Source organism: Brachyistius frenatus, unplaced genomic scaffold (assembly GCF_029030835.1).
Source record: "Brachyistius frenatus isolate BFR_SWC_R1_liver_20210118 unplaced genomic scaffold, ASM2903083v1 Contig_32, whole genome shotgun sequence".
In the NCBI taxonomy this organism is placed as follows: Eukaryota; Metazoa; Chordata; class Actinopteri; family Embiotocidae; genus Brachyistius; species Brachyistius frenatus.
Genome location: NW_027210631.1, coordinates 2071048 through 2096441, shown reverse-complemented (window position 1 = coordinate 2096441; position 25394 = coordinate 2071048). Strand labels below are relative to the sequence as shown.

General features: G+C 41.5%; 2 protein-coding genes across 3 annotated transcripts; both read right to left on the bottom strand.

Moving 5' to 3' along the window:
* Positions 1-1995: 1995 nt before the first annotated feature.
* mapk12b (mitogen-activated protein kinase 12b) lies at positions 1996-6305 on the bottom strand. 2 transcript variants are annotated; one of them, XM_069699943.1, is made up of 12 exons: positions 5921-6305; positions 5116-5245; positions 4768-4826; positions 4569-4680; positions 4441-4470; positions 4036-4083; positions 3770-3884; positions 3597-3668; positions 3337-3416; positions 2871-2949; positions 2605-2778; positions 1996-2074 (listed from the first exon to the last, which is right to left on the bottom strand). In XM_069699943.1, exons 1-12 carry the CDS (start codon positions 6037-6039, stop codon positions 2010-2012), a joined length of 1083 nt encoding a protein of 360 aa, XP_069556044.1. In that variant the 5' UTR covers positions 6040-6305; the 3' UTR covers positions 1996-2009. The 2 variants fall into 2 exon arrangements, with proteins under 2 accessions (XP_069556044.1, XP_069556045.1); XM_069699944.1 differs by having other exon boundaries at positions 5116-5240; positions 5921-5969.
* Positions 6306-7209: 904 nt separating this feature from the next.
* Positions 7210-23376, bottom strand: mapk11 (mitogen-activated protein kinase 11). The gene is made up of 12 exons (XM_069700078.1): positions 23113-23376; positions 16764-16893; positions 16597-16655; positions 16251-16362; positions 14999-15028; positions 14010-14057; positions 13809-13923; positions 13652-13723; positions 13155-13234; positions 12854-12932; positions 12471-12644; positions 7210-10032 (listed from the first exon to the last, which is right to left on the bottom strand). Exons 1-12 carry the CDS (start codon positions 23223-23225, stop codon positions 9959-9961), a joined length of 1086 nt encoding a protein of 361 aa, XP_069556179.1. The 5' UTR covers positions 23226-23376; the 3' UTR covers positions 7210-9958.
* Between the last annotated feature and the right edge of the window lie 2018 nt (positions 23377-25394).

Sequence of the window (25394 nt, the reverse complement as noted above, 5' to 3'; positions counted from 1 at the left end):
TCCATCACATGACCAACACTGAGCAACTTAGCTATCAGTTATGGAGACTTAAAAAAAAAAAAACTTTACACTGCATGTGTGTTGTTGCTCCCTCTTTCATGTTTGACACAAGAGATGCAAGAGCGCCCTCGCGTGCATGATGACATGACATGATGTCAACCAATTGCATTGAGCAACAGTTTTATCAGTTTTTGTCAGCTACCGATGACATGCTGACTTAAATTTGCATCCTTAATGTTACAATTTCTTTACAGTAACGACACCAAAATATGAGAGTCAAAGTATGTAGTATATGTTTAAGATTATACAGACAGAACCTTCAGGATAAGATTCGTGATGAAATGGAAAATGACTTAACATTATCTTTGTCATTTGGGTCAGTCTGCTCTCCATATGAAGCCAGTGCTGAATGCTGAAGGCCTAACAGGAAGTGAAAACATAAAAATGTCTTTTATTAAGCAGTCATTAGTTCATGTCCGTTACATTTCTAACAGCTAAAGTACATAAAGAGATTTTCTCAGTAAAAATCTGTATGGCAGCCCTTTGCAGACTGTGTCAAAGAACATTATTATCACATTTACATTTTGACTCCCGCCCCCTCTGATGTTTCTGTCCAAAGGAATATCCATATTACCTGCCAGAAACAGCAGCAACAGAAGTCGGCTGACAGCTTGGCGTCCTCCGCGGCACTTTGACTTGTAGGTTTTATCCATTGTCTCGCAAGAAGCTGAAGTTTACAGCCACTATGAGTATTTACTCATCAGGCACAACGTAGTCCGTCAACGTCAGCAAGTAAACAGCTCTTGATCAGAAAGAGCTGAAAAGAAATCTGCCTTCTCAATCACTAATGAAAAAAATCCACTGCTTTTAATTGATAGCAGACTGTCACCCACAGTGATTATAAGACGGTCTCACTCGAAGTAACTTTTTCTTCATAAAACAAATATCCGATTTTGATGTAAATCTTTGGTTAGGTTTCCGGCCGCTCACTTGTTGGAGTGGAGGTTTGCTGAGCAGCAGTGCTCCGTCTTTGGTCTCGAGGCTCAGAGCCAGCCTGAGGGAGTGTTTTGGAGATTGTAGGATGGTGTAATAAAGATGGTGACTGGCCCAAAAAAGGACATGTCAGAGTTCTAATCACTGTAAAAGGCAAAATGTCTCAAACAAATTGTTGCTTTACTGAATTAAATAATCTGATTCATAGTGCACGCTACAGAGAATTAGCCCTTGTTGTTGGCCCTGTTTTAGGAAATGCACAATTACACACACAACATTCTTGCATAAAAATAAGTTGTTTGTGGGAGCGGCAGCTGTTGGTATGCTGTGTGTGACATATTTCATTAACTGCATGAACCTCTCCCTCACTTCCACAAATACAAACATTATTAGAGTAAATTATCAACATGTAGTCTGACAGAAAAACTGCTTTCAATGAAGCAGGAGCAGTTTGCATGAATTTAATAATGTTGTTCATGGATGATGGACTCAATAATCTGGCTCATACACATACAAGAAATAAATACAACAGTTGGACCAAATCACATTTATTGAAAGAAAAAGCTTTGACAAACTGATACTATTTATTACTGCTACACAAATACAAATAGTCACAAAGTTTCTTGGTGTAAGTGTTAGTATGCACAGTTTCCTGTGTGTGTGTGTGTGTGTGTGTGTGTGTGTACACACACACACACACACACACACACACACACACACACACACACACACACACACACACACACACACACACACACACACACACACACACACACACACACACACACACACACACACACACACACACACACACACACACACACACACACACACACACACACACACACACACACACACACACACACACACACACACACACACACACACACACACACACACACACACACACACACACATGTGTGTGTGTGTGTGTGTGTGTGTGTGTGTGTGTGTGTGTGTGTGTGTGTGTGTGTGTGTGTGTGTGTGTGTGTGTGTGTGTGTGTGTGTGTGTGCTCTTAAAGTGACGTCTCTCTCGAGTCCCTGGGCGGCCTGAAGGTCAGTATCTCTGTGAAAGTGTGACCTGGGCAAACACAAAGGAGAACAACATTATGTATCAGCTATTCTAAACCAGGTCGGAGTCCTGATACAAGTTCAACACCTTCTCGGCCGCTCTTACGAAACCGGTTTATGTTACAGGATGGCAAGTGGCAGCTTCTGTGCATTACTAAATTTGAAAGAAGTAACAAGTAAGATTAGATCTTCAGTGATATATTTTTGGCAAAAGTTAACAGGTCCTGATTACGTCTAGCAGATGTGAAGCAATACTGGCTTCAATTAGAGTCGTGTTTCCGGTGACCTATAGGAAACGCAGTATCTGGCTCTGTAGCAGTAAAAAGCCCCACTTCAGGTTCATGAGCTTTTTCACTGATAATTGGTGCCTAAAACCAGGCAGCTGAGACCAGTGAGTGTGAACCAATACAGTAACGTTGGGTGAAAGATGCTGGAACCCTTCATATAGTTGAGGGGAGCTGCAGAATTTTAAGATGTTTAAAAAAAAAATATTGATCAATGCAGCTCTGAATGCGAATGAGCCTCCTCCTCCTGGCTTACGTTTCCACTGGTCCAGCGGCAGGTCTGTGTTGTCCATCGTCTGATCGTACGGCAGCGCCTCGGTCTCTTCCTCTGTGTCTCTGAAGTCGGTGAAGAAAGGGAGGTCGAGTGCTTCTGAGGCACCCACCCTCTGCTCGGGGTCCAGAAGCAGCATCTTCTCCAAGACGCACACTGCTGCAGTGCAAAGAGACGTGTGGAAGCCTGCATGAGGAGGGTTTAACTGAGCCAAAAGGTGGATAAACCAGAGAACATCAATGTTCACGTACCATTGGAGCTGGCTTTGGAGAAAATGGAGTGCAAATCTTTTTTTGGCACTTTCGGTAGACTTCTTATGTAGTTTTTGGCCTTTTGAGAGAGAAAATGTAGCGAGAGAAGTGGTTGTGTTTCGGGAGTTTTTGAACATATTAGCATGGACAATATTTTATTCTAATATCGATGTTTGTATTTGACGATGGAATGGCAGTGAGAGGCATTACATGTCAACACATGTTTACATCATATGCTTCACTACAGCCCACTCTAGCCCGACTGTTGCGGCTTTATAACAGTGGATAAATGGTGGCTCATTATTGAAATGCATCGTATCAACCACGAATCCAAACTGACCGCAGCTGCTGTTCTCTTTCAGGTTTGAGGGTGCAAACTACACACCTTTTACAAACCCTTTTTGTGTGTTAGGTACTTGAACGCCAGGTTTGAAGTGTGGCTGTAACCCCCAAGGTCATGACTTACGTCTTGGCTCTGTAGTTTCACAACAAAGTCAGCAGTTGGGGTTCCTGTAATCTTCATGATTTCTCTCAGCTGGTCCAGGTCTGACAGTAGCTCTGGTTAAGAATATTGTGCTGCACTTAGATATGCGTTGTTGTTTTTTTATGCTGCTTGCAACAATAATATAGAAACAAGGAAAGAGTTAGTTAAATGATACATCACACAAATTGGCATGTCTGCAGAGGGTAACATTCAAGCTGGTGGAGGAGGACAGTTAAGGATACGATCGCTTCCTTTGAACAGCGGTTTTCCCAACAGCATCTCTGCCATGATGCAACCTGCTGACCAGATGTCCACTGCAACACAAAACAAAACATCCTCTGTCTTTGTACTTCTGTGGTTATGAAACGGGTCTCACTGGTGATTTGCTGCCCTTCCGTGTGGAATGAGAGTTTACCAGTTTGTGTGTAGTGCATCCAGTTGAGGATGACCTCTGGGGCTCTGTACCAGCGCGTCACCACGTAGCCCGTCATTTCCGAGTCAGCCTGCCTCGCCAGGCCGAAGTCAAGAATCTGAAGCGGAATGAAAGACAGAACTGTAACGTACGAAGTGAGATCAAATAGATCTGAGACTGTTCCTGTTACAAATGCAGCACATGGAGCAGGGAGAACCTTCCTGAGAAAGTATTTCAAAATAAAAAAATTTGGGGGGATGCTGGATTACCTTTAACTCGCAGTCCGGGTTAATGGCTAAATTTCCAGGTTTAAGGTCCTGTTGTAAACAGAAACATGAAACAAAGGACATCAAACGAACAATCATCCAGGAAGTGAATCAGTTCATTTGAATCCCATCAATCAAGAGTTTAACTTCCTGAGATGCACACAGAAAGTTTGTTTCCCTGAACTTTGACTGCAGGCTGCTGCCTCCTGTGGGCTGTGCTGTATCAAGCTGTTAACAGAGTGAGGTTAAAGTCAAGGAGAGATGTTTGGATGTACAGACATTTAAATACAACACACACACATAGCAAAGCTCTCCGTGTGGGAATCAGGATGAATGGGATGGAGTTTGAAAAAGAGAAAAAGCCCCACCCCCAAAAACTCATAGTCTGAGAGGTCAAAGTTCACACACCCTGTGGATGATCCCTGCAGAGTGGATATACTGTGGAGAAATGGGAAACAAACAACATCAGCTCGCAGAAACATCGAAACCCTCACATTTATTTTTTGGCAAAATTATTATGGGACAAATCTCCTCACCTTGAGTCCTTTCAGCATCTGATAGACAAGGAACTGCACTCTGTCCTCCGATAACCTCTCCAGCTTCATCAGCTTGCCGAGGTCGGTGCCCATGAACGGCATCAGCAGGTAACTGCGGGGGCGAAGAGAAGAGCGGAATGAAAACACATAAACATCGTCTGTCTCTGTAACGAGTGTTCAGAAGGGCAGAGAAACTTACAAGTCACGAAGACGATCCAGTGAGATTTCAGCTGTGAAAACATCCAACAGCCCAATTACCTGAGAAGAGCCCATTAGGGAGAAATAAAAGCAAAATTAAAATCTGATTACTTGTGAAAGCAGTAGCTCAAGGCAAATGTTTTGTGATTCTATCTTCTCCCTCCTTCAACACCATGCGCTAGCCACATCCCCTCTTTTTAAAACTATGAAAAATACACACACACACACACACACACACACACACACACACACACACACACACACACACACACACACACACACACACACACACACACACACAAATATTGCAGCTATTTTGCTGTTTTTCCGGGGGTGGGGGGATTCTTACATTTTCATGTTTCATGTGTTTGAGGAGCCGCAGCTCTCTGTAGGCCCTTTTGGCAAAAAGTTTGGACTGGAAGGGCCGGTGAAGTTTCTTGATGGCCACCTGCATCCCCATCCGACGGTCCCAGGCTGAACTGACATACACAGATACATTATGTGAGAATATGTCAAAACAAGGGTTTTACCGTGACCACCAATGAACACCACTTTATAACATCTGGGTTCCCTGGTTGGAGCAGTGCTTTCATGTCACTGTGAAAAGACACATTTGTGATTGGAGACAAAGTAATGGTGCATTCAGTGCACTTAACTCAGGGTCTTTTACTTCTAACAATGAGATCAGGGGGGTGGTTTTCTTTGTTGACCCTCATCCACACAACACAATGCAAAGAGGGGCCCTGCAGAGCCAGCTGTGGAGAGACAACTGACCAAAAATAGCCTACACAGCCAGAAGCTGCTGCTCAGATGGAGGACAATGGTAGACATTAAAGTGAAAGGAAAAAGAACTGGGGTGAAATTGTGTCTCATTAAGATTAAGTAAAATTATGATCAGTCATATTATCCAGGCAGGCTGTTGGCAGAAAATACAAGCAAGATGCTTGTTGGCTTTCCATATTCCATTTACTTTGTCACTTGGAACAATTTCTCTCTCGGGGGACAGGAAGATGTGAATTATCATTATTAATAATTACAATAAAAACGCAATTGGTAAACCTTTGAAGAGGCCAATTTGAGTCCAACATGACACAAGTTATAAATTCCTACAAAACTTCTGAGCAGTAAAGTTGATGTTTACTTCCTTCACTTACCACACAGTCCCGTAGGCTCCCGTTCCGACCTGCTTCAAGTCTCGGTACCTCTCCGGGACCTCCCACACAGTTCTGTTTACCTCCTGCCGGTAGAATCCCGTCCTGGACCGCACAGCCATACCCTACCGACGAGTTAGGGCTGAGGTCAGGTTGTGGGTCCGCTCCGTACTCTCGTGAATAAATATAAGTTTTTCTTTTCAGACGCGCAGTCTGTCCCGCAATCAAGAGTCTCCGGTTGAACCAGCCGAGCTCTTGTGCGCCTCGGAGGGTCGCCCTCGGAGGTGCGACACCCCCAACACACACACACACACACACACACACACACACACACACACACACACACACACACACACACACACACACACACACACACACACACACACACACACACACACACACAGTATTAGTCATGGCTCCTGGTCGCCCAGGGCACTCTATGGGTGTGTCTACAATGTGGGGGATGAAGCCACAAAACATCTGCTCACCCTAAAGGTTATACTCCTGCCATACTCCGAGGCTATATGTTCCTGTAACGTTCATGCAGAGTTAACTTTACCCCGATGATGATCACAGATCGTCGGCTATAATACAATCAGAATTAATTTGATACTGTTTGCAACTGTTTATAATAATGTTTACTTCGTGGTTTCAGGAAGGTTTTAGGAATTGAATATTTCGATATGTTTACTGTAATAAGGGAAGGTTTGTGACAGTATTATATTATACTATACTGTGATGTAGGCTACTGTGCAATGGAATGTGTTCAGCCAAAGCCACCATAACACTACTACTACTACTACTAATATATTTACTATATTGAAATCTATTAGACCATACTATACTATACTATACTATACTATACTATACTATACTATACTATACTATACTATAATGGTGCTTTATTCTACAATACTGGTACTTTACACTATGCTATATCATACTGTCCTATACTATACAACTACTAGTACTGTATTGTATTATACTACACTATATTCTATTATTCTACTACTGGTACTGTACTATGCTACACTCTATTATATTTATATTATAATGTACTATAGTACGCTCTACTATATTATACTACACTACACTTTACTACATGAAACTATACTTTACCAGACCAGACCAGACTCTACTATACTGTACTGTATTATATTATATTATATTATATTATATTATATTATATTATATTATATTATATTATATTATATTATATTATATTATATTATATTATATTATATTATATTATATTATGTATTGTGGAATACAGATTGAGTGAGACAGAGAAGTTAGTGGCAAACAGAAATGATGGTGTTTATTCTTTTAAATCCAAAATTTGCCAAGTCAATGGAACCTGTTAATGAATGAGAAAATCATCTGAATCATTTGCAAACTGGGAGACATTCATTTTAGTGATTTGAAACCTACAGTTAAATCACATGCCATCATGTATTCGAAAGTCGCCTCTAACTTGTAACATACATACATACAATATACATATACATTCAGTTTGCAGTTGCTATTCAAGTCCACCACATGTACAACATCCACAGAAGCACATAACACTTTTACATTCAGGGCTCTAACACACTTTGACTGAGACACACAGTTTTGATTCATTTGTATTGTAAATTCAACATTTTGCATCCAATGTCAGTGAAAGACCTGCACAAAAGGCTACATGTAGCACTCCAGTGTGAAACAATACAGACAAGAAATAGCTGAACGTAAATGTTCTTTGTTGTTCCTCAAAAGTGATTCCAAAATGTTATATTTGACATTTGAACCCTTCTACGAGACAGAAATAGTCTCATTGGTTGAGATCGGCTTGAGCAGACTGCGGCAAAGAACAGTTAACTTTGCATGAAAGAGCACACCTCTAAACCATGACTCAGTTTAGCATAGCTGGCATACATTTATCTTTCAAAACTGACTTAACTTCACTGCAGCGTTCAACCTCTTGAGTACCAAACATCTGTATATTTCATTCTGTAGACATATCCCCTTCACAGCGTTGGAACTGATTTAAACCTAGCTAGATTTTAATAGTGCCAGAAAGGCCAAAGTCAAAGCTACCTTGTAGTGCTTTAGGGAACCTAATTGACAACTTGTGCTGCAACTTGACAGCTTACATCTATCTGCCTTACACCTGATATTAGTATCCAACTTGCATCCATATACTATAAAGATGAAGTTTAAAATACATCTGCAGCATTCTGATATAAAGTAGATGTCTGTCAGCTTCTGATTTATGAGCTTTTAATCTCCCAAAATAACACCTGGCTTCACTTTGCTTCTTGTTCCGTTGTTCATCTCACATGTAGATAATTAAACCGTCAATGACCTTTAGTGGCAACCATGTGTCTCCATATTGTAGCAGGACATCTGTGCTGTAGTAAACAAGTATTATCACTTTATAGACTACTTTAAATGCCCTTTACATCTTGACATTTTCCCTTGACCTTCCGCATAGTGCTGAAAAACCTGTGGTTTGTTTTTTCTGCTTGCGGTGGTTTTATACAATCAGATCATTTCTACTTCCGCAGAAAGTGCGTAGAACTAAAACTCCAGTCTGCAGCGAGATGAATTACACATCAGTGAGGAAGTTGTTGCAATCATCTGCATTTGCATTGATTCATGCTTCAAATGTTACTTGCCAGGGTGTTGCTTAACATGATAATGTCTATAATAATGTTGTACTAAGGTATGAACTGCAGCAACACTGAAATACACACAACCGAGGTTAAGAGCGTGGCCAGTGCTGCAATATTGTGGTCACTAAAGCATGTGTACAGTCTGGATAATCTCTTTTATTATACTCAAGCATTATGGAAACAAAAAAGTAGCCTAGGTAACAAGAAAGATGACTAATGAGCTCCCTGGTGGTCACAAGCTGCCAAATATGACTGCTTTATGTAACTCATCAGTTTGTGGTGTTTGACCGGTTGTTGCTTGGATGGACCTACAGGTTTTATAATAGATTGATATCCAGTATTGTTTACACGTGATCTGGTAACAGTGTACAAAATGTCTGTAATCTTAATTACTGTAAACACAAACAGGTGCTGTAAAAGACACAGTGGAGAAATACCTAAACCTGACGGAGCCGTGCCAAAGCCAGGTGATCAACAATCAGCCATCCGCGGAAATTGTATGAGAAGCGAGGTCACACTGTAAACACAGACCTGCAGCGCAGCCGCTCTGTTCCAGCTTTGGCATAATATTAATTACCTTGCTAATTAATAGCACAGTTGGTGTTTACTATTCTATAAGCAGGAGAGGATGATTTTCATCCACGGAAGAACAGTAGCTTAAATACTATCTTTTACGGAAATTATAAACACAGAACAGGTTGAAAGTTGGTCACGTTTCCTCTCTCTCACCCTCAAACTGGTTTGATACCAGTCTGACAGACTCAAGGAGCAGTCTTAATGGTTATAATACAGTACCAGTAATATGCTGTAACAATAAAATGCACAGAAATCATGCATCAGTAGTATGCAGGCAAAATGCTAAGCTGTTCTGTGACGTGAAATGACATTGCAGCAAGCCTTTGAACATGAAAACCATCCTGTATATGAAAGCATTGACTGTTTGTGGCATTTGTCTTGATGACGGATGAGGCAGCGTTCATGTCGTTGCTTTGGAAATCCTAGTGTGCATTTTTTCCCCCTTCCTTCGATACCTTTCTGTCAGTCTGTAAACACAGTTTGGTCACTTAAAGTTGCTCCCTCATATGAATACTCACATCCTCTGCGATCCCTGATGTTCCTCATTTTTTACCCTCAGTGAGCAGAAACATAACAGAAAGCAACTTTTTGTACCAGAAAGGTCCTTTTATTTGACTCTAAAATGCTCCCTGTACTTGTAATGTGTGCATCTGATCCCATGGAGACCGTCCTGCCCTGCCGCTCAGTTAAACTCATGACAGGCAACGAACACAGTCGTTTCCTACATTTGCTTTTCCACAGTCCTTCTCCCATTCATTGAGTACGTGGTCCTTCTGCGGGTAGAGGATGAGGGAGAGCAGAGAAAGGTTTACTGCTCCACCTGAAGGCTATCAGTCTTGCTGCCGGGTGCTTTGAAGCTGCTCACCTCTTCGAATACCAACTCTACGGACACACATGAAGAATAACAGGGAAGAAACTATGTTAGGAGAGCTAATTGAGATTTGAGGAATGCAAAGATGGACAGGGAAACTGTGATATTACAAAAGCACTTCATTGGTGTTCCAATGTCAGAAAACAGGGCAATATAATATTCCTCTAGTGGACTGGTGGTTGTATTGCATGCTTTGGTGTGATTTGAGGTTGTACAAAGTGTGTTCAGGCGTAAGGCCTGGAAAACACTGGATGCCGTGTGCGTTACTTTTCACGCGCAGCTCACCTGCGGCTTGGTTGCATGTGTGTATCCACACCAGTTGCGTGTCAGCTGCGGTGCTGCGGCTGCTGGTCCTACCATTGAATCAATGAGTTTCTCTTTGATAATGGCATCAATGTCTATAATAATGTTACAATGTTTTAAGTTCGACAAGTGAGGAATTGTAATCAAAAAGCAGGCTCGTGATTTGTGTTTATCCTCGTTCATAGTGAGACACACACACACAGACACAGGTACTCACATGGAGACAGTGGGGCGATACAGAGAGGGAGAGAGAGAGCAGCTCGGAAAACCCCGCCCTTTACCTGATCAATTATTGGCATGATACAGTGCATCCGGAAAGTATTCACAGCGCTTCACTTTTTACACATTTTGTTATGTTACAGCTTTATTCCAAAATGGATTAAATTCATTTTTTTCCTCAAAATTCTACACGCAATACACCCTATTAAAAATAAAGAATGAAAATATAACACGTACATAAGTATTCACAGCCTTTGCGCAATACTTTGTTGAAGCACCTTCGGCAGAAATTACAGCCTCAAGTCTTTTTGAGTATGATGCTATAAGCTTGGCTCCTATTCTTGGGCAGTTTCTCCCGTTCTTCTTTGCAGGACCTCTCAAGCTCCATCAGGTTGGATGGGGAGCGTCAGTGCACAGACATTTTCAGATCTCTCCAGAGATGTTCAATCGGGTTCAAGTCTGGGCTCTGCCTGGGCCTCTCAAAGACATTCACAGAGTTGTCCCGAAGCCATTCCTTTGTTATCTTGGCTGTGTGCTTTGGGTCGTTGTCCTGTCCTAAGGCCCTTCTCCCCCGATCGCTCAGTTTGGCTGGGCGGCCGACTCTAGGAAGAGTCCTGGTGGTTCCAAACTTCTTCCATTTACGGATGATGGAGGCCACTGTGCTCATTGGGACCTTCAATGCTGCAGAAATGTTTCTGTACCCTTCCCCAGATCTGTGCCTCCATACAATCCTGTCTCGGAGGTCTACAGACAACTCTTTGGACTTCATGGCTTGGTTTGTGCTCTGACATGTCAACTGTGGGACCTTATATAGACGGTGTGTGTCTTTCCAAATCATGTCCAATCAACTGAATTTACCAGGTGGACTCCAATCAAGTTGTAGAAACATCTCAAGGATGATCAGTGGAAACAGGATGCACCTGAGCTCAATTTTGAGTGTAATGGCAAAGGCTGTGAATACTTATGTACATGTGATTTTTTTCGTTTTTGATTTTTAATAGATTTGAAAAAATTTCAAAAAAATGTTTTTCACGTTGTCATTATGGGGTATTGTGTGTAGAATTTTGAGGGAAAAAATTAATTTAATCCATTTTGGAATAAGGCTGTAATATAACAAAATGTGGAAAAAGTGAAGCCCTGTGAATACTTTCCGGATGCACTATATACTGTAATTAGAGCCTGCACTGGGTTTTTGCTATGATCGTACATATGTGATCACAGATCATTTCCTTGCATATTTCTGCTGGTAACCACATGCAGTATGTGTGAAAAATGGCATCGGTTCAATCTTATAAATGATGCGGGTGAGACGCGGGTCTCAGCAGGCAGTGTGGCTGCTCTAATCTGTTCGCATAGACGCTGAAATGAAATGACGGCAGCAGGACAGTAAAGCACACACATTTTTCAAGACGTAAGGCTTGTTCAACTATGTCTACTGGTCCACCAAAGAAACATACAGATTTCAAATAAGCCACCATGACTCACATCAGCTCTGGAGCATTTCACAAGCGATAAAATCTCCCTGCTAAAATTAAACATAACCATATTTATGATGTTGTAAATGACATCTCTCAATATCTCGAAACCCTTAGGCGGTGCAGTCAGCATTCCTGCAACACCCATACATGCTGAAACTCATCATTGCATAATCCCCAATGTGAGACGCTCTGCAACTTGAACATATTGTGTCCTTACTCTCACTTCCTTTTATAAACAGTTTCAAGAAGGTCGTTTTTGACTTGCAGAGGAGGAAGTTGCACTAACAGACGCCACAGATCTAAAATCTGAACATCATGCCTTGCATAAATTCATATTTTCCTCATCTCCCAAAAATAATTATTGTGGAAAAAAGTGTTTTCAGTGTCAGGTTATTGTACTGTCTGCTGTTTTGAATAATGCATTCGATAAATTTCATAATAAGCTTCACCTTTCCATTCCTCTAGAGTTCGGTCTTTGCTCTCCAGCGTTTGGTCGTAGGGCGGCGCCTCTGGCTCATCATCTGGATCGTGGTACTGTGAGAAGTAGGGATGAGACAGAGCCTCACTGGCTGAGATTCTTCCATCACAGTCCAGAACCAACATCCGCTTCAGTAGATCAACAGCTAACAGAGACACAGAAACAGACAGACAGACCAGGGAAAGAGGGTTTGGATATGGTGGGAGATCGACTGACAACAGGTTTAAATTTAAGAGGATGAACCTGTAACTGCATTTTGTAGTCTGGAGACAGCAACTTGATTCTTAGCACTCTTTCGGTGGCTTTCAATTGAATTGAAAAAGTGGATAATCTAATCTGTGGTGCATCACCCACCGAGTGGATTCGCTCCTCTAAAGATCTTCTCCAGGTCTTGTTGGGGCATAAAGGGCAGTGACTGGATGTACTTCTGCGCCTGTGAATGGAGAGAGTGGCGTTCAAGTCATGGCATGTGACAATATTAACCACCTGATGTCAAGCAGTTCGTGATCAATCACCCGAACACTCCCACATATTGACTATTCAATCAACAGCCCTGTCATTGGAATGACTCATCAATCAGCACAGGTTGCTTTCGTTGGTGGTGGCAACACCATGAAGACTTCTTTTTTAACTTTCCCTTTATTCCCTCCCTCACATGTTCAGAACAGATCTTCTTTAACAGCTCCGGTGTCGGAGTCCCAACCACCTCCATGATTCTCTTCAGCTGGTCGATATCTGAGAGCAGGAGGAGTTAAAGGCAATCAAGATTTGTGAAAAGTCATCAGTTTGCTAGATCTGACTCATTCTGGTGTATTATTGAGAAGTGCTGAAAGTCAGTCGGTCTTTTCTCGACATGAGAATGTCTCACAGCACACAAAGATCAGTAAATCAAATTCATTTTAGCGCCGGTCTTATTTAGACACTGAATACCGTAACCGAGACAATTCAGCCTTTTGTGATTGCGCCCATTCATTCCCCAGTTTCTCTCTGTTGATGCAGCACCCACTCAGAGAGGTCTGGGATTGTAATGCAAATCCGCAAGAGGTCTGCATCCCTGGGTCACTTTAAAGAGGTAATGGAAGGTTCCTGCTAATGGGGGGGGGGTGAAAGGCTCGAATTGCGGTGGACTCATGCCGTGATGATAAAGGATACAGTCAGTGCCAGGAAAAAGGACTTTTCCCTTCAGCAGCTCTCCCATAATGCACCCCACCGACCAAATATCAACTGGAACAGAAAGCACCAGATGTTTAATCATGCAGCATTTAATGAGTTTGCTTTGAAAAGTTTATATAATTTGATATTATCTCACCATTCTGATTGTAGTGCATCCAGTTCAGCATGATCTCCGGTGCTCGATACCAGCGAGTCGCCACATATCCTGTCATCTCGTCATCCGTCTGTCTGGCCAATCCAAAGTCAAGGATCTGTTGGACGGGTCAACAGTTTATTTTCTAAGTGGTGGACTTTGTGGGATGGAGTGAAGGACTCTTAAACTGAAGGTCAGTCTTACCCTGAGCTCACAGTCCTCATTTACTGCCACATTACTTGGCTTGAGGTCCTGGGAAGGATAGTAAAACAGACAGAGGAGGAGAGAAACATGATTAAAACGAAGAAATATCTGCAACTCAAGAGCACCAATAAAAATAGGCATTAGAGTGTCTGAATTTCATTCAATAGAAATTAAAAAAGTAAAAAGTTAAAGTGTTTCCAACTCAGACAACCTTGAAAACACATGGTTTAAAGTTGTAGTATGCACCGACATCATAGATATTATTTCTTCTACAAACTGAATTTAAAACCCAGCATCATTTTATTGCGTTATTACCCTAACCCCCAAATATGATTTGTTAAAGACTGATACCCTTTAACAAGCAACTGCAATTATGTTAGGATTACTTATGTGTATAAAATTACCAGCCTAGTATCAAGTCAAAGCGTGTAATACACCCGTTCGTCCACTAAACAATACCGTGTCAGTGCCACGTTTTTGCCTCGCCTTAGCGTGAAAGGCACGCATTAAAACCCAGCCCGTACAAAGAGTGATGAAGTCAGAGTAGGGAAGAGGTCAGGGGTGGCTGGAAGGAACAAACGTTGTTGATTTCCTTGAAGTAACGTAAGTAAATTACTCACAGAATGTATTTAATTTACGTGATGTACGCAATGTTGCTTACGTAAAATGTCTGATATCAGGTTGAAAATTTGCAAAAGACATCTCGGTATAAAGACCCGGAGTGTTAGATTTGAATATTTTACTGGGTGTAAAAATCACATGGCTTCACAGAAGAGCTGTAACAAGCTGATACAGAACGTTCTGTGTGTGAAAACGCCAGACAGTGTGAAAAGAGGTGATTTTCTTTCCAGCTTTGAAACCATTTAGGAGGAAACAAATATAAAATCTGTGTTAAGATCTTTTCTCACATTTTGAACCATGCGAGTGCAGCAATGTTTTCTCAGGGAGGATGGTCAAAACGACAAGTAGGGCAAAGAGAAGGCACTCACTCTGTGGATCAATCCCGCTGAATGGATGTACTGTTCGACAGGCGATGGTAGGGCAGGAGGACGGGGGGAGGAGAGACAGAGAGAGGACATAAAGGAGACCGGGGTCAACAGTGCAGTTCACCATATTAGCTCCTGCCTTAAGGGAGACTGCTTTTGTCGGTCCCATGGTAACGAGGCCGGCCGAACAAGCCGGCCTCTGCAAGCGGCTGGACTGATTCAGTATAAGCTGACAAACACCGGATGCAGTTTGTGCAACACAGAGTGGAATTTCCAAATTCAGTCAGACAGATTGCTGACAGGTTGCATTCACATCAAGCAGGTACTTAAGTTGGCAGGGTGTGTGTGGAGAAAAATTGCACATCATCAGTTGTTGAAATAAAAATGTTTGCAACTGAGAGATTGTGAGAGCTCGGCAGAAAGTGAGCATAAAAGTCTCAAGTGTAACCAATGAATGCATAACTCAGATATATAGCTAAAAGTAAGCAGTTACTGTAAAAATGTATTGCAAAAAGTAATGAGTAAACTGGTCAACTAAAGGTAATGGACAAACAGCTAAAATAATTCACTAGAAATAATGGACAGGGCTCAAGGCCTCAAGGCTTTTCCACTTCAGGGTAAAAGTGTGAACTTCACCGAACAACTCAAACATTGACGGTTAAACTGCATGAAAACAATCCTCATGACAATCCACTTAAAAGTTAACAACTTAACGGTCCCCTATTGTATAAATTCAAATTATTATATCAATAAATGCCCACAGCTGTTATTCAGCAACTGTGCCGTTGGACTTCTGCAAGCTTGTGATGTCACAAACGCACCCTCATGTCATATGTCCTCTTTCAAAATGGCCCATTGTTCAACCTTTTATGTGGAAGAAGCGGTCATTTTATTGCAAAGCTAGCAAGCTGCAAGACCAAAGAAAACCTGTGGTTGTTGGGAACATGCAACACTCAGAAAAGAGTCAAAAGAGAGGTTCATTGATATCGACGCACCTTAAAGACACAGACACAAAACAACCTGTTGTCGGTGGAGCTCCTGAAAGAAGCTAAATTGAACAGATATAAAACTATATTGAGATGTTTTTTAGTGCTTAAAACCAAAAAGAAAAAAACTGAAAAGTGTAACACATGGGACCTTTAAAGTGTGTTCAAATAGGGTTTTCATCTGAGTGGTACTAGATGCATGCCAAGTATATTCTGCATGTTGCATTCAGTGTGGCATGCAGCAGTTGTGTCAGGATGCAGTAATTTACCTTGAGGCCACGGAGGAGCTGGTAAATCAAGAACTGCACGTGCTCGTCCGACAACCTCTGAAATTTGACAATGTTATTGAGGTCTGCACCCATCAGGTTAGTCACCAGGTAGCTGAAAAAGAGGAGCGAGTCTGTATGAGTGGGGGAGGGGGGGAGTAGAGGAGAACATGGTGATGCTGCCATGGCAACCATCAGACATCTAGCCTATAATCCCTCCTAGGAGCATCTACATATCCATCACCGTGCCCTTTAATAGCAGAATGATCTATTTCTGGTGAAAACTGGACAGCTGTGCATCTTGTGGTAAACACCAAAGGAAAAAAAAAAAAAAAGGAAAAAGATTTACAGTTCATTGAAGTCCTCTAGCGTTGCTGCAGGTGTGAAGACATCCAGCAGCCCTATTACCTGCAGGAGACACAGACAGAAACAAGCAGCGCTGATCAATGAGAGTGGAAACATGCAAGGGAGCTGCGTCTGTCTGTCTCGAGGTATTTTTTTATAAGGAGCACTAACATTCTCGTGTTTCATGTGCTTGAGCAGCCTGAGTTCCCGGTACGAGCGCCGACTGTGGATCAGAGACTGAAAGGGCCTGGACAGCTTCTTCACCGCAACCTTTTGTCTTAGGACCACATCGTACGCTGAACTGGAGAAAAAAAACACAGGAAGGAAACATTAAAAACGTGTCTGATTGTACTTCAACAGACCTTAATTGTTACTGTATCTTGTGTAGATATAAGATAACCTACTCCTTTAAACCTGGTGTCAGCTGATGATGAGAATGTGTCTATAACAAGCTGATTAATATTTGACAGAGGAAAGCGAGACGGGGTGCCAAACGCAGACGGAGAGGAGAAAGTGATAGAGGATGTGGTAGAACAAGAGAAGTGAGGATGTAAAAGTGCCGGTGTTTTTTCATTTTTTTTTTTTTCATCTGGCTCTTTTGAAATGTAAATGTCATTCCACATTGAACGCTGAAGCCCTGCTGCGGGTGCCTTTGTGGTGCCAGTGTCTTTTCAGCTCTGCCAGCTTCGCAGAGACTCAGAAACAATAATAATACAGCCATCAGAGAGCAGAACAAACGGGAAGGAAACAAGGGAGAGAATTGAACAATCTGCCGAGGCACTGCAGAAATAGAGCAAGAAGCAAGAAGTGAAACCGTGACTCAAAAGTAGTCGTCAGAGAGAGCACTGCAAAGACTTACAACGCACATTTAGGAACTGCATGTATCTGACATATACTGTTGGTTTAACTGACTGTTTACTGACCGTTAAAGAAAAAAAAAAATCCCCTCTTCTATTTCCTCCATTTCACACAATTTTGTCACCAGTGGCAGCAAAATCAGCAGCAAAATACTAAACCAATATTTAGCTGTCAGGTTCATATATAGATATAGATATAGATATAGATATAGATATAGATATAGATATAGATATAGATATAACAACATTTAACATGTTAAATGATGAGGTTAATGTGTATTTTTAGCTGCAAATCTTTATGCTCACCACAGATTGTAAATACAAATCGGAAATAGTCTTCGGTTCTGAAAAGAGAAGCCCTAAATGTAATACCACAAAAGAGTCCCATACAGTCTTAGAAACACAAAGCAGCCATTACGCCATCATTTTGCTACAGTCCTTGTCGAGCTGAATAAAAGTGTCCTTTTTAAAAAAAAATCCAGCTCGCAGCAGGCATAGTATCTGCCCACCTTGAGACAGTTATAGTAGAAGTGCACCTAATGATGCATGCGTCCTGTTTTTCCCACAACATAACAACCCACCATAAATACTCCTGTATCGGTCCACAGTGACCTGTAATGCTTACATGCTTGAGTAAATTACAGTATTGCACAGTTGAGTGCGTCCATGTGTCTCTGTTGAAATCACCTGCTGCCAGTCCGGATGTCCCCGCCGGGCTGCAGCCAGGACAGCAGCCAGTCTCCTCCATTTGACATGAGCCAGGCCTCCGGGCCTCACACATACCTCCCTTCCTGCCACCTACCGTACATGGAGCCGACCGCACTGCTCTCAACGCACAGAGCCAAGCCAAGGCATTGATTTATCCCCTCTCCTTTTGTCTCTGTATTTCTTTAATATCCACGCACCTCAGGTTTCACAAAGGGACAGGGCGGAGGATCGGCTAATATCGAGTGCGAGATAATTCAAGTGCACTGTTTATCCAGCAAGGAAAAACTATTTGTATGTACATTTTCTGATCTTAACATTTAACGTGATTCATTCGCATTAAACCAAGAGAAAAACCTCACGATTTGGATGCTTTTGAAATGGGAGGAGGCCATCGATGCCTTATTCTGCAGATTGTTCTACAGAGATCCATCTCGTGCATGACACCACATCAAATTTGATGCTTTTAAGGAAACGTTTGGCATTTATTTTCTTCATTGCTGAGAGTGTCTGCACGAGGAACTTTTAGCTACTGCTAGGCTAGCTTAGCATAAACTCCAGAATTGGGGAAAGTCTAACTCTGTCAGCAAGTGCCTCTATAGCTAAAAACATTAAGGTTACATCTTGGTTATTTAATTTGTACAAAACCCACTGTATAAAATACTGTTTTGTCGTGGCACAAAAGGTTATATGATGGATTATTTCTTGGCCAGGTAATGTGACATCCTTAAATTCAATTTGTGATGTAACTAGGCTAACAGCTGCTGCCTGTAGATTTGTGTTTACTAACCAGATACAAATTTGGTATTGATCTAAACTTTTGGTGAAAAAGACAATGCGCTTGTTTGAGCTGGACAAGTTTGGGCTGCATCTAATGATCCTTTTTTATTACCAATTAATCTGTAGATTGTTTTCTTGATATCACCTGGCCCATAAAACATCAGAAAACTATGAAAAATCTCCATCACATTTCAAGTCCATTGTGACATCTTCAGATATCTCGTTTGTTCAGAATAATGACCCAAAACTGAAGACAATATTCAGTTTAGAGTAAATTAAGATAAAGACAAAACAGCATATCAGATGATCAGCTGATATCGATACGAATATATTTTTTGGCAACGTTGATTATCCAAATGTTTAGTCAGTCGACTACTTTAGCTCTGCCGAAAGTCTTAGACAATTTCTGCAACCAATACACCTCCAGAATGACTGCCTTCTTTACACACACATACAAACACCAAAACTTACATTACAGCCCACATGCACCACCATCTCTGTTCACCAACAACTCCGAACCCCGATGTCAGTACTCATTTCATCAAATTTCCAATCAACAATCCGACAGGCAGAGACGTATTACTTTTGACAGGAGAAAATAAAGCATCCATGGTTTATTCATAGTTATTCAAGAGGGAGGCTTCGTGCCAAAGTTCTGGTTTGCTGAACAGATGTTACACATGCTGACATGAGATGAAAGCAGCCTTGATCAGTTTAGCGCATATCCTCTCCTGATGTGCAGTTTCGACCAAACAGTCCTAAATTGGTGCAATTTTTTTGCGCGCGAGAAGCTGAAGCAGAAGAGAGAATATTCAATAGGATTAGGGCTCGCCTGCAGGAAGATAATAATACATCCAGGCTGGATTAGACACAGAATACGACAGCGTTCAGGCCTCCCAACTTTTTGTCTCATAGCTTATCAAAATTCAAGAGGTGGTGCATGCTAAATTATTAAATGAGCTTCGTATTTATGATGCTACTTGCGCTCGTTTCTGCACTTTGCAGCTGCAAAATATCTCCCTAAGTCATTCCTTAATGGCTTATACTCCCTTACACCTAATGTACTATTCTCTTTCCAAACTGCTCTGTGTCTTTAGATTCCCCCTATCCCAGTTCTGATGGGGGTATACGTTCTTCAGCTCCAGCTTTAATAGGTTATATGAGCTTGTCAGATCCTCGCCCTCTAAGGCCTGCAGTCTCCACGGGGTTTGTCGAAGGAACAAACTGCTCATTTGAGATAAATGATAAGCGTTGTTTTACTGTGCATCTCAAGAGGTAGACTGTGCGAGTATCCGAACCCCCATCACAGCACAACATGTGCAGATGTCATCCCCTTAACTCCCATCCCCCTGCCGTTTGCTAATGAAGCCTTGCCATGAGAAAAGTCACTGACAATGGCTGGATATCAACATTAACAAAGCAGAGAAGCGATCGGTGGTGTGTGGAGGAATTTCCTTTGTGTAATTGTAGAATTTAGTAAATCAGTGCTCGCCTTCACACTTGGACTGTCCAGTCTTGAGAAATATAACAACTCAATATAACAACTCAAATGGATAAATGGTTGTAATTCTCAAAAACATATATTAAATGGCTGAAATAGACAACAATTGAAATAGTTACCTAAAGTTATGGATATACAATTGTTAAATGTAATGATTAGGCCTACAGGCCTATTTAGCCATGAAATGGAATGAATAAACGGCACACAAAAAAGATGAATTAATGCAGAATTGTTGGACACCACAGTAGAACACAGAATAACCCATATACTATACTGATCACTGTTGTATTCATTTGCAACATTAGCTGTCCTCACAGATGGATACGAGAGTCAATCACAACTCTAAGGCTCAAGACAACAGTTGATAAAATCATAATCACATTATTATGAAATCAGAGAAGAAGTCTAGAATGTGTTATTCAGACCAATAGCCAGCTATAAATAATACCTCCAGCTTTGGCATTGAGTTGTCCATATTTACACAAGCTGACTGCACTTTCAGAGATCATGTGTAACAACTCTGAATGCCACATTGCTTCGGGGCAACATTTTTCTCAACAAAGATGAGACTCATGTTGAATGGACGCTTTGATGATACTACCTTCGTAACATGGGTGTCCAAAACGGGAATCAAATCTTAACCTCTGCAATTTTGTGCTTTAAAAAAAAAAAAAAAATACCCCTCACTTTGCCGAGGCTAAACGAAACAGCTGAAAGCAAAGTCTTGATCCGGCACTCTGGGTTTTTCAGTCTGATGCTATTCTGAGTAGAACTTTAAAGCTGCAATAAGATGTTTATGTGCACCAAATAACCCTGCGAAAGCCTGAATCATAAAGTGGAGATCGAACAGAGAAGCACATCCCATCATCCCATCATTCTGATTCAGATAGCGTCTGATCTGACATGACAGGAAGTCAGCTTTCGGGACATAAACTCCTTTCTGAGGATGCAGGCAGTGGCAGCTTGGGGTGTGGCTAAATGGCCCCGAAATATGAGCGCTGTATCATTTTTCCTGCTCGAATTGTCATGATGATATCTCAGTGCTCCGAGAATGATCATACCCCACACCAAGAGCTTTACTCTCTTCCACACTTCTGTCCCTAAATATTCTGACAAAGTGAGACTATAAAATGCAGTGAATTCAGCCTTTAAACCCAAATTAAAAGTGTCAGTTATGCGCACTTCTTTGCCAGCGCAGAGAAAGCCCAAATAGAAACTGATTAATCCAAACTTTTAACAGTCAATTCCAAACTGTCTCCTAAACAGAAAAGAGTAAGCACTCCCTCTGGAGAAAACTCGGACTCATGAAATGCTCTGCCGCTTTCATCCCGTCGGTACAAAGCATCACAGGATTTGGACTTACACTTGCAGGATTTGGGAATTTACATCCCAGCAAAGCTTGACCCAAAATTTTCAGAAGGCGGCATCAATCAATTTGCAGTGGAAGATTTTCAGGCTACTTCTGGCTTAAGAGAAACTTCTTGCTGCCAGCATGCAAATCAGAGTTATCTCACTCACGTCTTAGAAATATAATTATTCCTCTGGGATCTGTCACACAAACACCCAAACAAATCACTCTGCATTTTCTTAGGTAACCATCAGCCTGCTGTTAATAGCTTAATTAAAACTGACTGTCAGAGGAGGTTATCACTGTCACATATCGCCATGGTAACAGCATCCCACCAGCTGATGCAGAAGTAACCAAATTTAAAGCAAATGCATGTTACATTATGTTATGTGTATCCACACAGGGGGGCATAAACAATTAGGAGTGTGTGTGTGTGTGTGTGTGTGTGTGTGTGTGTGTGTGTGTGTGTGTGTGTGTGTGTGTGTGTGTGTGTGTGTGTGTGTGTGTGTGTGTGTGTGTGTGTGTGTGTGTGTGCAGGTGTATGGAAGGAATAAGCAGAAGGATGTCTTCTTTCTCTCCAGATGTGGCATGCATCTGCACAGTTGTTACTCAGATTTGGATGTCTGTGTTTGTATGGGTTAGGTTGGGATGATGAGGAGGAGGAGGAGGAGGAGGAGGAGAAGGAGGAGGAGGAGAGGAGGAGGAGGAGGAGGAGAAGGGGATATTTGGGAGATTCCTGCACTGACTCTGTCTCGTTCTTTCATCCCCTGTCACACATATAGGAGCAGCAGACAGTGTAGGAGGAGAAGGAGGAGCAAGAGGAGGAGGAGGAGGAGGAGGAGGGGATATTTGGGAGATTCCTGCACTGACTCTGTCACACATATAGAAGCAGCAGACAGTGAGCTGTGAGATCAAAACAAGTCCTGCAGATCTGCTGTCTTCTTATATACAGTACACAAAATAAAACCATATTCATCTCCACATTGAAACATAGAAGCAGATGTATTGTTTTTTGAGATAATAATAATAATAATAATAATAATAATAATGGCGGAAATAACAAGAGGGAAGACAATAACCCTCTGAACAATCACTTCAGGCGCAGCTTCATCCCAAAACACAGGCACCGCTATACAGCTGATGCATCATGACCAATATAGTACCAGTAAATGTTGTGGCTGTGCAGCCTCGCCCCTCCACCCGCCCAGCGCACACACACACACACACACACACACACACACACACACACACACACACACACACACACACACACACACACACACACACACACACACACACACACACACACACACACGTAGACACACTCACCACACAGAACCGTAGGCTCCCGAGCCCACCGGCGTCAGGTTCTGGTACCGCTCCGGAACCTCCCACACTGTCTTGTTGAGCTCCTGCCGGTAAAATCCCGGTCGGGCGGACATGTCTCCGAGCCGGCTGCAGAAAAAGACAGCGGTGAGCAGAGAAAGGGAGACGAGGGGGAATGGAAATGAAGGGAGGAGAGCGGTGGATGGGCCGCCGTCTGCTGCCTGAGCCGAGCTGCTGCTGCTGCTGCTGAACACACACACACTCAAACACACAAACTGAAATACACACACCACGCACCGCACTGAGCTCTCTCTCTCTCTCTCTCTCTCTCTCTCTCTCTCTCTGCTCCCCGCCCCACAGTTTATAACAAAAAGTTCATATGATATAATATAGGTCCTAACATTATACATAAAACGATATTATATTATATTATATTATATTATATTATATTATATTATATTACAGACTAACCTGGTGTGTCCCTTTACAGTTGCCATAGAAGCAACAAAAAAAAAGGTATTTTTAACCAATATCTGAACTCATTCAATGTAGTGAAATGGGCTAAAATACACAAACCGTTTTACCCAACTGTCATTTCTGACATTTTCTTTTTTACTCAATGCTATTGATTAAGTGTTTCAAATTGTATAATTTCAGATTTTTTTTTATTTATTTTTTTTGGTCTATTTTAGACGGAGATAAGCTGAAAAAAACCCGAAAGAGTTACGGAAAGCTGAAACTGTTTCAGTGGTGATGTGGCGACCTGACTGTCATTTCAAAAAACAGACCTGGAAAAACTTCACACGCTATCAGACTTTTATTGCTGTAGAAAACAAAGCTTTGCAATGTGTAACTTGCCAGCAGTTTGGTAATAATGTAAATCTGTTACTGTCATCTGGTGGTTAAAAACTGCTAGTGCAAGAAGGGAGAATCGCATCACCAATGTCACGTTAGGTGGTCTAAAGCGGGGCTAAACTTGAAATAGTATTACACTGCATGTGATTTAAAATTTGTGGGCAGTAAACACTGATGTGCTCTACTCTGGTTTTACGAATAAATCACTGCGGTTGCTGTTTTTCTTTGTGGAGACAGCAGCTGTGGCAGGTTTGTGTGTGACCTCATCTTAACCCGCCATCATGCAGTCATGTTGTGTACATAAAACAGTACAGGTGTTGTCTTCACTCTCGACCCGTTGCACACGTGTAGCAGTTTATTATAAAGGAACTTCTGCTCCGCGCTACAGAAAAAAAACCCACATCTCTACAAACATAACATTTCAAATGTCCCATATTCCCCCTTGTCTGTAAAGTAAAACCTGCTTCCAACGTTCAAAGTACTGATAACCAATCAATAACAACAGCCATGCAAATTAATTGACAGACTGAAAAGGTGTAAATGCACTCCATTTCTCCACCAAACTAAAATATGTGGCATAATAATAAGCACGATACTTGACTCCATTATAAAACTAATTAATTAGAGGCTTTTGTTGCCAAACTGGATGACGGAGTGCTCAACGTTTGCTGTCCCTCTGAAGGTGTTGGTTTGAATCCCACTGCTGACAGCATGTTTTTACTCTTTATGTTCTGTAGCTGCTTTCATATACTGATCTCTTCAGTGGCTTTCTGTTTCAATACCAGGTGATCGGTGTGTTGAGAAAAACAGTCGTTCAAGCCCACTGAAAATTAAAGGTTGTATAATATGGTTGTTGTTGTATGGTGTCTGTTTCCACAATGCCGTACCAACATAATCCACTAGAGGGCAGGAAAGATCAGTGTACAGGTGAAAGTCTTTGGGTTTTCACTGGAAATACTGTTTAGTTAATGGCAAACTTATTTTCACTGGAAAATCACATTCATATCTATTCTAGTTAAATTTGTAAACTTTGTACACATGAAATGTTTCTGCTTCTGATAACACTTAAACTAAAAAAAAAAATTTTCTTAAATGCGATTTAATTCCTCTTCTTTCACATATAAATCAAAAATTTGTATTCCTCCGCCAAGGCTTTCAGAATTTGTTTTCAATATTATTGATATCTTAAAGACTGTATAGTAAATACATTATATTGTTTTTAATTAGGTCGCAAGATGCCAGGCTCATTGGCAATGGAAATAATTGTTTTAGTTGCAGCCCAAGACTTCAACAATGATCTTTTCTTGAATAATTCAGACATTGATAACTACCTTTAAAACATTCCGTTGGAAATACTTGGAAAAGTGGCCAGTTATATTAGTAGAATAGGTCATTACATAATAAATCATTACCATCCTTATTATTGGGAT